A 15004-nucleotide genomic window follows, 5' to 3' on the forward strand; every position below is an offset into this window, starting at 1 on the left:
TTCGGACCCATTCCGTGTGTGCACCGTATAATCATAAATGGGTGTTTTGATAGCATTATAGGGCAATTCAGATAGTGTCAAACACCCGGGATGCATTATAAGTCGTGCCGCACCCTATATGAAGGTTTTCAAAGAAAAATAAGACCGGGGCCGAAGGAGCCAACAAACGGTTAAAATTGAAGGCTATAAATGACGGTTTTAGACGTCCTCAAAAACCTTGCACCGAATGTCGTGTGATGCCTCGAGGGGACATGGGAAGGTATATTAAGTACTTCCAGGACTTTGAACGGGCATAAGAACAACTTTTACAACCGTTTCGGTGCCATTCCATGGCTGCACCCTAAAATCATAAATGGGTAGTTTGATGGTATAATGGGGCAATTCAGATCTGCAAAGCACACTGGATGCATTATAAGTCGTGCCGCAACCCATAGGAGGTTTTTTGGCGAAAAATATGACCTGTCCCAAAGGAACCCTAAAACAGTCAAAACTGAAGGCTATAAATCACGGTTTTAGACGTCCCCGGGACCCGTGCACCGAATGCCATGGGATGCCTGAGTGGACATGGGATTTATATTAACAATTTCCACAACTTTGAACGGGCATAAGAACAACTCTTACGATCATTTCGGGGGCATTCTGTGGGTGCACCGTAAAATCATAAATGGGTGGTTTGATAGCATTCTAAGGATATTCAAATGGTGCTAAGCTCACGGGACGCATTATTAATCGTGTCGCACGCGATAGGAAGGTTTTCAATGAAAAATATGGTCGGGCTCGGAGGAGCCCTAAAACGGTCAAAATTGAAGGCTATAAGTCACGGTTTTAGACATCCTAGGGACTCGTGCACCGAATATCGTTCGATGCCGCGAGGGAAATAGGATGGTATATTAAGGACTTCTATGACTTTGAACGGGCATAGGAACTACGTTTACAACCATTTCGGGGCCATTTCTTGGCGGCACCCCAAAATCATAAATGGGTGGTTTGATGGCATTCCGGGGCACTTCAGATGCTGTACAGCTCCCGGGATGTATTATAAGTCGTGACACACCCCATAGAAAGGTTTTCGGAGAAATATATGACCGGTCTCGGAGAAGCCTTAAAACGGTCAAAATTGAAGGCTATAAGTCACGGTTTTAGACGTCCCTGAGACCCTTGCACCTAATTTTGTGGGATGCCTCGAGGGGACGTGTGATGGTATATTAAGGACTTCCACGACTTTGAACGGACATAAGAACAACTTTTACGATCGTTTCGGGACCATTCCGTGGGTGCACAACAAAATCATAAATGGGTGGTTTGATAGCATTCTGGGGCAGTTCAGATGTTGCGAAGCACCCGGAATGCATTATAACTCGTACCGCACCCTATAGAAAAGTTTTCGACAAAAAATATGACCGGGTCCGGAGTAGCCCAAAACGGTCAAAATTGAAGGTTATAAGTCACAGTTTTAGACGTCCCCGGGACCCGTGCACCGAATGGCATGAGATGTCTCGAGGGGACATGAGATGGTATATTAAGGACTTCCACGATTTTGAACAGGCATAAGAACAACTTTTACGACCGTTTCGGACCCATTCCGTGTGTGCACCGTAAAATCATAAATGGGTGTTTTGATAGCATTATGGGCAATTCAGATAGTGTCAAGCACCTAGGATGCATTATAAGTCGTGCCGCACCCTATAGGAAGGTTTTCAAGGAAAAATAAGACCGGGCCCGAAAGAGCCATAAAACGGTCAAAATTGAAGGCTATAAATGACGGTTTTAGACGTCATCGGGAACCTTGCACCGAATGCCGTGGGATGCCTCGAGGGGACATTGGAAGGTATATTAAGTACTTCCATGACTTTGAACGGGCATAAGAACAAATTTTACAACCGTTTCGGTGCCATTCCGTGGCTGCACCCTAAAATCATAAATGGGTAGTTTGATGGTATAATGGGGCAATTAAAATGCTGCAAAGCACACTGGATGTATTATAAGTCGTTTCGCACCCCATAGGAAGGTTTTCGGCGTTAAATATGGAAGGACCCGAAGGAGCCCTAAAACGGTCAAAATTGAAGGCCATAAGTCATGGTTTTAGACATCCCCGGAACCCTTGCACCGAATGCCATGGGATGCCTAGAGGGGACATGAGATCGTATATTAAGAACTTCCACGAATTTGACAGGGCATAAGAACAACTTTTACGATCGTTTCGGGATCATTCCGTGGGTACACCACAAAATCTTAAATCGGTGATTTGATAGCATTCTGGGGCAATTCAGATGTTGCAAAGCACCCAATATGCATTATAAGTCGTGCCACACCCCATAAAAAGGTTTTCGGCGAAAATTACAATCGGGTCCGAATGAGCCCTAAAATAGTAAAAATTGAAGGTTATAAGTCACGGTTTTAGACATCCCCGATACCCTTGCACCGAATGCTATGGGATGCTTAGAGGGGACATGGGATTGTATATTAAGGACTTCCACGACTTTGAACGGGCATAGGAACAACTTTTACGACCGTATCGAGGCCACTCCGTGGCTGCACCCCAAAATCTTTAATGGGTGGTTTGATGACATTTTGGGGGCAATTCACATGCTGCAAAGCACCCGGGATGCATTATAAGTCGTGTTGCACCCCACAGGAAAGTTTTCAGCGAAAAATATGGCCGGGCTTAAAGGAGTTCTAAAATGGTCAAAATTGAAGGTTATAAGTCACGTTTGAGACGTCCCCGGAACCTGAGCACCGAATGCCTTGGGATGCCCAGAGAGGACATGGGATTGTATAATAAGGACTTCCACGACTTTGAACAGGCATAAGAACTAGGCCTGGCGAGCTGACATGAAAATATTTTTTTTAAGAATTATTTAACATTGGAATCATTTATTATTTTTGCATAAAACCTTCAAAATTAATTAAAATATATACAATATTAATATTAATCAATAATTTCATAATTTTTTAATTTGATTGAATTATAGTATATGCGATTTGATTAAAATATATAAAATTTGATTAAAATATACACAATTTGGTTGAATAATTACTTTGTTTGGCTTGTTCGGTTCATGTGTCGGGTTGCACCGAGCTAACGGTTTTAGTGGCGGGATTTCGTGGGTTGGACTCAAAAAATCTGACCCACGACCCACCCACCTATTTCACGATTTGAGCTAGGCTGGACCAGGCTTTTCGCAGGTTCAGCCCACATGGCCCAAAATGTGGGCTAGATTGGATTGACCCGCTGTATTAGCCATCTCTCTTCTTTTAAAATTTGGGACAGTTGACATTAAATTCCCAAATATGAGCTCTTTAAGCAGCTCCGACTAGATTATTAATGCGGAATAGTCTCAATTGTACGTGCGTTTTCCAAAAGCAGTCTCGTAGGACGGTGAGAGGTGCTGATGATGGCCATAGCAGGAGAGAAAGCAGTAATTCTCATAGTAAAGTAATCTTTATTAAGCATATGTTTACATGTTAATAAAGTGATATGAGATGGCTTATACACTCCTAAGAATTTTGACTATTTCAAGTATATTAGTAGTTGAAATTGTTTTAAACGAGTGGATATCTATAGGATTGTTGATATAAATTGTTCCAACTTTTTATTCAATTCATAGTGCATTTCTAGCATATTCCTTATTCTCTACCATCCCCTATAAAAGGCAGCAACATTGAATTAGTTCATACCATAAAGCATTTCCCTAGAGTTGTTAGTTTTAAGCATTGAAGGCAAAGAAAGATGCCAAAAATGTTTGAGAAGTTTTTCACCAATGGTGGCAAACACTTAGCTCCTCGGCTGCCTGTTAACGGAGGTTCCGAATCGATTGATGAACGAAAGGAGGGGAAACCGAAGTTTCAGTGTAGCAGTAATTATTTTCAGATGCCAGTGCATTATCCCAGGTACAAGAAGGCCGATTATGAGAAGATGGTAGAGTGGCAGATAGATTGCTTGCTTGCTTCATATGGTTTGCCAGTTACAGGAACCTTGGAGCAAAAGAGGAAGTATGCCATAGGAGTTTTTATATGGGAGTAATCACAAGTTTTCAACCACAAGTCTACAATCTAAACTAACATCAAGTGCAACTGTGTAGGCATATAAGGCAACTAATGTTGAGGTTTAAGTTCTGTTTTTAGGCATTTAGATTGAACTATGCAACCGTTTGGCTTGCTTTAAAGCTTGTTTATTTTGAAATTTCAGCTCGTTGGTAGTTGATCATAAGTAGTGGTTACACTTTTTAGTGAAAAACGTAAAAGAAGTCTTATGTCAATATTCACGTTAATCAGTTAATGTGGTTTCATCCCGAACTATCTTATATCAATTAACCACTTTTGAAGGTAGTATTGGTTAGTAATAAAAATTCATAAAGAAAAGAGCATGTTTGGGGATGAAATTACATTACCATAGACATTAGCATAAACATTTTCTTACAAAAATTATAGTAAAATGACTATTTCCACCAAGTATTACCTTCTACCAAATGGGTTGTTAGAGTAATGTTTCTTGATAAGTGAACATAATTTATTTATAAAAAAAAAACATACTAAAGTAGAATCTTGTTAGGTTCGCCTTAATGTGTACTTTTCATAATATTAACTTTTTATATTTTTTTTATTAATACAGAATTGAAGGATATTGAAGGTCAAATCTATACAAATATATTAAAAAGCGTTCCTAGCAAAGAAACACTTCAAGCATCAGCCTACTACAATTTCAATGTTTAATGTTTCAAAATAAAACATAATAAAGTCTTAGGTGTTGTTTGGTTGGAAGCTATTTTCCTTGAAAATCAAATTCCTAGGAAATACATTATGGGTGTTGTGTTTAGTTGGAGGGAAATGAGAGAATCATAGGGAATACAAATTCCAAGGGAAATAGAATTTCCCATGAAACATGAGAAATCACTCACCAAGCCCCCCCTTGGTGAGTAATTTCCTAGGAAATGCAATTTCCTATGATGTCAACCAAACAATTTTGTCTAATTCCTAGGAAATTAACAAGGAAAATAATTTCCCATGTAATGTAAATTCCCATGGGAAATTACTTCCCATGTGAACCAAACGAGGCCTTATACTTTCATTGAAATTGTTATATCCCCAATTCCTTAGAAGTTTTTTTCAAAGAAAAACAACTTATCATGCTATAACGTCCATTATTCAATTTCGCACTAGATATAAAATTTCGAAAAGCTAATAAAATTAATTATAAAATTTATAGATAATAACATATTTGATAATTGGAATTAACCCGAAGCATCATACGGGTCAAATACTAGTTTTTATATTAGAGACACTGCAAACAGCAAACAAACACGATATTTTTTTTTTTGATAATTTAGTTCATTTCATTAAAACTCAAAATAGAGTTAAAAGGCATACAATGAAGAGTCAAGATTACAACATCTTGAAAGACAAATACATGAAAATGCCAATCAAAACGCTCCAAACACAACAAACCCACAACAATATCACCACCACAACAAGCAAGAAACAACACCCCAACCACATTGAAGAACCGAGAAACACACAAGCCTACTGACTGAAAAACAACAAACTAATACAACATCAAAGAACTCATGAACTCCATAAGACGATTTCGAATCAACGACACCAAATTAACCATTGGGATAACTAACACTACACCGCCTCTTTGATACTTGAATTCCATTTTTCTTCTCCATGCTACGATTGAAACCAAGATGATTAAGCAATGGACATTGATTTTTCTTTGCTAGCCTTCGAACAGAAGACTTCGGCACAATGTTGCTCATTATCGAATTCGGTGATAAAATTGAAATCTCACTGACAACCCCAACTGAATCTAATATTGTGCCATTTCCTTTAGCACAAGAAGAACCCTCATCTCCGTCAATACACAATGAACTTCCTCCATTGATGCACATCTCATTTGCAAATGAAAGAGCACTAGCAATGCCACTCACACCAACACTTCCCGGCAACCTCTCCGGATTTGCCAACATCTTCTCCTTTATAACACCAACATTCTCTAAAGGGACACAGTTCAATATACTAGGTTCCTTAACATGAAGAATTTCACTTTCTAAATTAGGATGACTTGAACCAATCTGCATATTTTCTAAGATGAGCAGATCATCCACTTCTAATTTAAGCTCACTATCATGAGAAGGAGGGGAAATATCGTGTTGAAGAATAGAATGGGAATCCAAACAGGCATTATGGCAGTCACCATCAAAACCAACAACCTTCAATTCCTCTTGAGCAACATGAAAAAAGGCATGAACAAAAATTTTCCAAGGATTATCACTACCTAAAGCAGGGACAAAAACTGAATACCATAAACCTAATCTTCACACTTAACTTCAAAAACCACCCCCAAGGATTACAACCAGAATGAATTTTCCACCAAAGACAACCAAATCGTCTACAATGCTCAAATTCAATCAATTCTGAACAATCTTGAAGTGTAACAGAAACCCAATCAATCAATTTAACTGGAAAATTAATCCACCTTTTCCGATTGTTGTATAACTCACCAATTTTTAAAAAACCATTACTCAATTCTAAATGAAAAGTTTTACCTTTGATTTGAATTTCCATATTCGAACTTCGATCGAGCACCTCCCTTGACTCCTGTGCAGTCTCGCAGCAGCAAAACAAAAACAAAACACCCTGAAAATGGTAGAAACTGGGATAGAAGAAATTGGAAAAATTTGATTGAGAGAGGTTTTGGAAATTAAAGCAGAGAGAAAACTAGGGAAGTGGGGAAGGAAGTGAAGGGGACATTAGTTAACAGTGAAAGGAGGATGAAAACAGGGGATGACCCTGCGGCGACGCACGCCGGAAAAAGTAGCACGTACGGCAGCGGCGCCGCAGGGAAAGCAAGGGTTTAAGGGAGGTTGAGGGAAGGTGAATGGTTTCAAGAGAGAGAATAACAGTGCCTGTTAGTTTACTATAACATTGCAAGAAATTCGCTAACAAACACGATATTATGAGATGAAGGGAATATATTCTTAGTCAAATGACATATTAGAGAACGTGAAAGTAAATCAAATTGCTAACATAATTATCAAATCTAGTACTAAGTTATACCCAATTTTTAAGGGCTTTGCTAAACGACGCCCTAAAATTTCCTACTAACGCCCTAAATACGGTATTTTTATACCGTATTTATACCCTTACATTTTTTTTCTCTCTCCTGCCCTTTGACCCAAAACCAAATTCTATCCTCTATCAAGGACCCAAAACCACCGCATTTCATTTGCTAAACCACCGCATTTCATTCGCATTTCATTGTAAGGGTGTTGTGTAAATATATTCCACAATGGTGCTGTGTCTACCTATTTTTGAGTCACACAGCACCGGTGCTGTGTCCACTATGATAGCTAATATATTCCACCATGGTGCTGTTGGTGCTGTGTCTACCTTACATATGCTGCTGTGTAAATATATGCTCCACCGGTGCTGTGTCTTCTCTCTTCCATTTTTTCTTCATTTTAATTTTTTTTTTTTTAAAAAGGGGGGCGCCCACCAAGGACGCCCCACCACCGGTGGAGGCGTCCTTGGCAGGCGCTCCACCATGTGGTGGAGCGCCTGACAAGGACGCCTCCACCGGTGGTGGGGCGTCCTTGGTGGGCGCCCCAATTTTTTCTGAAATTTTTTTAAAAAAAAATAGGTAGGCGTCCACCATGGACGCCCCACCACAGGTGGAGGCGCCCATGGCAGGCGCCTCACCATGTGGTGGAGCGCCTGCCATGGACGCCTCCACCGGTGGTGGGGCGTCCATGGTGGACGCCTACCTATTTTTTTTAAAAAAAATTTCAGAAAAGAAATAAAACAAAGGAGAGGAGGGTGTGGGATACGACGGTGGTGCTGTGTCGGTGGTGGTGCAGTGATGTGGCGGCGGAAATGCGGCAGGCGGCGATGGAGGTGCGGCAGCGGTGGTGAACTTTGTCAACTTGTTTGGTTTTTTTTTTTTTTTAATAAACATTATGAGAGGTGGTAGTGTTGGTGGTGGTGGAGGGGGCATGAAGGTGGTGGTGGTGTGGAAGAAGAAGGGGAAGTGAGAAAAGAGGAGAAAATAAAAAAAGAAATGAAAATACAAAAATACAGTATTTTATACAAATATAGGGCGTAAATAGGAAATTTTAGGGCGTGATTTAGCAAATGAGATTTTTAAATGCCACCAAACAATATCTCTTGGACAACAAGTACCCCCACCAGCACAAACACAAAATTCCTTAGTCCCTACTAATAAAGCTTCTCTCTTCTTCTGCCAAGAATCTCTCTTTCTTTCTCTTTTTCCCTTTTTCCCTTTTTCCAGCCTTCCCATTTTCCCTCCACAACTATGGCTTCTTTAACTATCACAAAAAGTCACCTTCAGATTTTGTATAATAATCAAAAGATCAAAAATAAATTTAAAGTGTCGGTTTCTATATTTTGACTGACACTGAAACCCCATCTTCCTTCATGTAGATATAACTAATTTTCTATCAAGAATAATTAAAACAAACAAAACAAGCTAATTGGGTTTCAAGTCTACACCAAAATAATTACAAATTATGGTTGCTTGTCCTTGAAACTTTCTAAAATTTCTTTTTTTTTTTCCTAAATATTTCTTAAAGAAAAGAATTTTGCATAAAATTTCTTTTTTCAAAGTTCTATGATTGATGTTTTGAGCTTTATTTTCATAAATATTCCATTGTTTCCTTCTTTGCTAAGGTGGGTAGGAGTAGTTTTTTATTTATTTTGCTGTTGCAGCTGCTGGATTCTGGTTAGTTGTTCATCTACCTTTTTCTGTAAGTGGGAAAACATGTAATTGGAATTTCCTTGTTATGATTGTACTTTTGAAATTTGTGTGCTATTGAATTGTTGAATGTTGGGTACTCAATTGCTGTGATTTAGTTGTCATTTGTTGATGGATTAACATTCAATATGTATAACTTTAATCTTTGTGGAAAACTTATTTCTACAGCTTAATCTTTGTATTTTGCTTGTCAACTATAATCATGTTGATGTATTTTGCTCTATTTTGCTTTTAATTTAAGAATTGGGTCTTAGTAATACTTTTAACGTAGAATATTTTCTAAATGTTGACACCAAGTTTGTTTAATTAGTTACAGTACCCTCGATTTGAAAATTCTGGATCCGCCACTGCAGTTTAATGGAGTTCAAACTTCAAAGACAAGTGAATTTTCCAAGCTAACCCTGAACTACAGTGCTAGGTAAGTTTTCTTTTCAACTCTGAAACCAATGTTTTTTGTATTAAGATTTTTGCTTGTTTGATATAATACATTAATACTCAAGTAGTCCAGTTCCTATGAGTTTTTCAACAATTACTATAATTTCTTATTTACTATGATGTAATTGTATAATCATAGTTCTCAAACTCCTCTGTTTAGATTTCAGCATGACTAGCCTCAGGAGCCACTGAACATGTGTATGTTGGTCTCTTTTATCTTGTAATTTCATTGTTTTCTCGTAATTTGTGATTTATCTCACAGACCTTGTCGGATCCTTGACACTCTCTTATATGGATATGGAGAATTTGGCACTTCATTTTGGACCAAAAACCATGAACTTTTTTCTTACTAGAGTTGAGTTTGATTTTGACACTTGGACATGCATCCGTGTATTGATATGAGTTCGCGAATCTGATTAACTTCAAGTTCTTTTTCTTTGTTTTTTCAGTGCATGGAAGATCCAAATATTTGTGCATCTCCAAATTGTCTCATAATTGAGAAAAAATGGCAAAGGGACTCAGGCAACCACTAATCTTTCTTCTACTAGTGGTTTCAATCCAAATTTCAGTGTCAGTGAAGCTACATTCGTCACAAGTAGAGACTCTTGTGAGAATTCGATCACTTCTGAACTTCCCTTCTTTTTTAAGCAGCTGGAATAAGAAAACAAGCTTTTGTAACTTGGATCCATCCCCGTCTGTCACTGTCGTATGCTATGGAAATAATGTCACTCAACTTCATATAGCTGGAAATAAAGGAGCTCCAAAATTGCCTCATAATTTCTCAATTGAGTCATTAGTCACTGCCCTTGTTAAGTTACCTAACTTGAAGGTTCTTACTTTGGTTTCCCTAGGTTTATGGGGTCCATTACCTGCAAGAATAGGGCTGTTATCTTCACTTGAGAGGCTTAACATAAGCTCAAATTTTTTCTATGGTAACATCCCGGAAGAAATCTCATCTCTGACAAACCTCCAAGGTATCGTACTGGATAATAATGGGTTTAGTGGTCAACTTCCAGATAAAATGGGATCATTTCCTGCTCTGAATGCTCTCAGTTTGAGGAACAACTCTTTCAATGGGTCATTACCAAAGAGTGTAAGCAAATTGGGCGGTCTCAGAGTTCTTACACTGGCAAATAATCATTTTTACGGAGACATACCTGATCTTACAGGGTTAGAGAACCTTGAAGAGCTCGACTTGGAGAATAACTCATTTGGACCTGATTTCCCTCAGCTTAAGAACAAATTAGTGACACTTATCATCAGAAATAACAAGTTTAGGTCCGCTATCCCTGCTGAAATTAGTTCATATTATCAACTCCAAAAGCTGGACATTTCTTCAAATAAATTTATGGGCCCGTTTCCTGTATCATTGTTATCTCTACCCTCGATCAACTATCTGAACATTGCAGGAAACAAGTTCACTGGACTGCTTTCTAAAATTATATCTTGCAATGGTGCACTTAATTATGTGGACTTGTCATCCAATCTCTTGACAGGCGACTTACCTGACTGCCTTCAATCAAACTCCAAGAAGCAATTTGTTCATTATGAAGGAAATTGCTTAAATTCGGTAGATAATAGCCAGCATCCATATTCCTTCTGCCGAAATGAAGCTTTGGCTGCTGGGATAGTAGATTCCCACAAGAAAAAAGATCGAACAAGGAGAACTGTCTTAGCTTCATGCATAGTTGGTGGAGTGATAGTTTTCGTTGTCTTTATCATTCTGGTTGTCTGGCTCTTTAAAGTAGTTCATGCGAAGAAGAAACTTGACGCTCGCCCACCTAGAGTAATCTCTGAAAAGGCTTCAACAGGATTCACATCAAAGCTTCTTACTGATGCAAGTAAGTCCCATTTTCTTTAGGAGACATATTACTGTCCTTATGTGTTGAATTATTTATGATGTGCCTTCTTTAACAAATTAGAACTAATTCATCAATTTGAAGTCATATGACATCTACGAACAGAATTTAAAACTAACAAATAAATATCAAATTTAGATGTGCCTAGCCTTTGAAACATGGTTGAAAGTAAGAAAACATTAAAAACCTGTTGCAAATGCTCAATGTTTGCAGTATTACTAATTAAGACCGTACTGTTTTACAAGCATCCCATAATCCTTGCTAGAACTTCAATTCCGCTTCTGTTTCAACACGATTTCACATTCAATCAATGTGTAACAATGTTTCCCCACATTTTACGTGATCGGGAAAATCTCCAACAAAAACTACTTATCAGGGGACGACATTTTCCCCCCCTATTGATCTCACATTCTTGTTTGTTGTTGGCCATGTGTGAAGGATATATATCAAAGACTATGAAGCTTGGGGCACTTGGCATTCCAGCATATCGGACATTTTCTTTGGAAGAACTTGAGATTGCTACAAATAAATTTGCTTCAGCCGCATTTATGGGAGAAGGATCTCAAGGTCAGGTATGTAGAACCAGTTTTAGAAATCAATGCGAATGAAGATTCTTTCATATTCATTGTTATCCTAAGGTGTCAGTAGTGTTAGATTTTCCTAGTGATCTCAATCTATAATAAAAATCTGCACGTTTGGTGTTGTATCAGATGTATAGGGGTCAGCTGAATGATGGTTCTCTTGTTGCCATCAGATGCCTGAAGCTAAAAGAAAATCACCCTATCGAATACCTGATGCCTCACATAGAACTAATATCTAAGCTTCGACACCACCATTTAGTCAGTTCAATAGGTCATTGTTTCGAGTATTACTTGGAGGATTCGAGTGTTAGCAGATTATTCCTTGTATTTGAATATGTACCAAATGGAACACTAAGGAGTTGGATCTCAGGTAACTACAGTATCTACAAAATTACATATTATTTACATTGTTGACAAATTTGCTGCTGTTTTTCTTAGCCTCAAAACTCTTACTTTCCTGTTTTTATGGAAGCTGGACGTGCCAGAAGAAAGCTCACATGGTCGCAACGTATAGCAGCTTCGATCGGAATTGCGAAAGGAATCCAGTTTCTTCATGCAGGGATGACGCCTGGCATTTTTTCAAACAACCTTAGAATAACAGACATTTTAATAGACCAAAACATGGCTGCTAAAATCAGCAGTTATAACCTTCCATTGTTGGCTGAGAATATGGGAAATGTAAGAATGAAAATGCTTACTTCATCCTAACTTGCAAAGCTATATATTAGTAATAATTTGATAAAATTAAAAAAATTCACATCTTCCTTATATGGACATCACAGATTTCTCATGCAGCTTCAACAAAGTCGAAAGAGGTTCACATGAGGTAGTAATACAGTATCTCGACTAGGTCATGCTTTATTTAATCTTAATAATTATGATGCTGAGGATACTAAGATTCCTTCATAAGTTTGTTGTTGTTTCTTAGTTGTTGTGTATGGTTTCCAATTGTCGATGTAGGATTGAACACGAAGATAAGATGGATGTTTATGATTTTGGCGTAATATTACTGGAAATGCTCATGGGAATGCAAATTAAAACAAGGAGTGAGCTCAACGCATTGAGAAACCAGGTACGATCACTCCTGAATTTCTTGCCAGTGCTGAAAAACACTAATGCAACTTCATAGATCGGTCATAAAAACAGAAGTAACCGTATCCTTTGTTGAAATCGGTTAAATTACCAGCCTTCACCAGTTTGAATGAGTTGTTCCGCTCATTTTAATGCAGGTACAAGCGAGCCTTGCAGCAGATGAAGCAGCTCGTAGGAATAGTGTGGCTGAAGAAATCCAGAACACCTGCTCTGATGAATCACTTAAGACGTTGATGGAAATATGTGGTAGATGTTTGTCGAAAGACCCTAGCCTGAGACCATCTGTCGAGGATGTACTGTGGAACTTGCAGTTTGCTTCTCAGGTTCAGGAAGCATGGCAAGGCGGAGAGTCACGAAGCAGCAGAGGCAGTTCCCCTGGCTCGCCCTCGCCTCCTCCAGTCTCAAAGCTAAGGTTCACCATACACTAACCAGCTGGAAGTACAACTTCATGTGACTACCATTATACTTGACCATATAGAAAGTAAACAATCAGTTGCATCTCACCTTCTTATAGTTTTGTTGTTCACTTGAATATTTGGAAGTACAAATCTAAAGGACAGTGTATGTCCATAAATATGTCTATGTGTGTGTGTTTGATGCCCATTTACTTGATTCTATGCTCTTTTGGTTGCTCTCAGGGTTGGGGTATACTGTTTACACCTTAAGCTTGGGGTCATAGTAGGTCCAACGATGTAGGCTATCTTCTATGCATGGTTACAAGGATAACTAAGGGTTTTGAGTGCAAGCAGAAGGTAAGATGTAAAGATTGAGAAGATCAATAGATATGAACATAAGAGGGAGAGGTGGTACCTTAGTGGAATATCATCCTGAATTCCAGGGCATTACCCAAGGTTCAAATCTTCATCTCAACAATATGTTGGGGCATTTAATTCTGGGATGTTTAGCCTTGTATCCAGTTTCTAAGCTAGTATACCCTACAGAGCTAGTAGTCTAGCAGGAGTTGGTATTTGCACCAATTATATTTCCTAATAATAAAAAAAGATGAACATATGACAAAAATAGTAATGTACATAAACTCAATTTAATTAAAGCGATAAACATCCTTAAAAAAACTGAAAGAAATCTAGGACGATGAGACCTTGAAAAATAATTACAAGAAAATAGGAGAGTTATAAAAACCCTAAATTATTTGGGTGAGATTTATAATTACAACTCTCACCATAAACTCACATAGTAGTAATTAAATGAAATAGTTGGTGCCAAGGAAGCTCCAGCTCGGTGGAGTTATCTTCTCCACCCGAGGCTTAGACTGTTAGACACAAGTTCGAGGCACCCCTCAAGTTATTCCCCTACCTGGTTATTCTTAAGATAGGAATGCTTGTAGATGACACCTTAGAAGAAGAAACACCCTCATAAGTCACAACCTTTGGTTGAAAATCTTTTTTAAAAAATGATTTAGATATAAATGAATTCTTCTCGGATTAATTATTAGAAAATTTACTTTCGAAGGTAACTTGAGCCACATATGTAAAAACTCAAACAAGCAAGCAAGTGACTTTAGATAGTTGGAGATTCACCTTGTAACCTTAAAGAGACAAGGACGAATCCTTCCAACTGCAATACTTGGAGTAGGGATTCCCTCAGATTATACTTGGCCCGCAAATGCTAGACCAGGAACACTGTGTGTGTTGAGGTTTAGATAAAGTCCTCCTTATCATATTAAAAAAGTTCATAGTTCATACGACTAAAGCAAGAAGTCACATCATTGATACTGATAATAGCATCAAGTCACCAATTAACAGCCAAAATAAAGTCACCGTACTATAAACCATTTTGATACAGAAAAATCCTTGAATTTTGAACTATGAACATGGCTCCCGTAGCATCAATTCAAAGATTTGTGCATGCTGAAATGACAAGGGAAAAAGCTGAGTGAATCATACAGTTCAGATGACATATACTGCTTACATTTCCACCTGTTAAGAAGTGTAAAATGCCAATTTTGTAGATTTGAGAGATCAGGTCACTTGAGAAATCAAACATTGACATAAATCCAGAAACTTAGCCTTTTACACCAATTTTCTATCTACAAAATTCATGACAATAATCATACACATGCCAATTGCCATAAGTCATAGCATCGTAACGAGAAACAACATAATCTCATCAATAGATTCTCCAAATTAGGCTTGCCTTTTGCTACCCGAGTCTAGTTCTAACGGCTTCTCTTCCGGTAGTGAGAATTTCTTCACTTTCTATTAAGAAACATAAAAAACATTGTAAGTGATTGAGAACTACGATAA

General features: G+C 38.2%; 1 protein-coding gene across 3 annotated transcripts; it reads left to right on the forward strand.

Moving 5' to 3' along the window:
- The first annotated feature begins 8199 nt into the window (after nucleotides 1-8199).
- On the forward strand, nucleotides 8200-13322 carry LOC104892195 (probable inactive leucine-rich repeat receptor-like protein kinase At3g03770). Of its 3 annotated transcripts, none has more exons than XM_010678043.4 (9): nucleotides 8200-8765; nucleotides 9084-9191; nucleotides 9658-11049; nucleotides 11506-11639; nucleotides 11778-12018; nucleotides 12121-12326; nucleotides 12431-12474; nucleotides 12609-12720; nucleotides 12878-13322. In XM_010678043.4, exons 3-9 carry the CDS (start codon nucleotides 9714-9716, stop codon nucleotides 13166-13168), a joined length of 2364 nt encoding a protein of 787 aa, XP_010676345.2. In that variant the 5' UTR covers nucleotides 8200-8765; nucleotides 9084-9191; nucleotides 9658-9713; the 3' UTR covers nucleotides 13169-13322. The 3 variants fall into 3 exon arrangements, with proteins under 3 accessions (XP_010676345.2, XP_010676347.2, XP_010676346.2); XM_010678045.4 differs by having other exon boundaries at nucleotides 9090-9191; XM_010678044.4 differs by having other exon boundaries at nucleotides 8200-8740.
- Nucleotides 13323-15004: the final 1682 nt, after the last annotated feature.

Source organism: Beta vulgaris, chromosome 5 (genome assembly GCF_026745355.1).
Source record: "Beta vulgaris subsp. vulgaris cultivar EL10 chromosome 5, EL10.2, whole genome shotgun sequence".
Taxonomy (NCBI): domain Eukaryota; kingdom Viridiplantae; phylum Streptophyta; class Magnoliopsida; order Caryophyllales; family Amaranthaceae; genus Beta; species Beta vulgaris.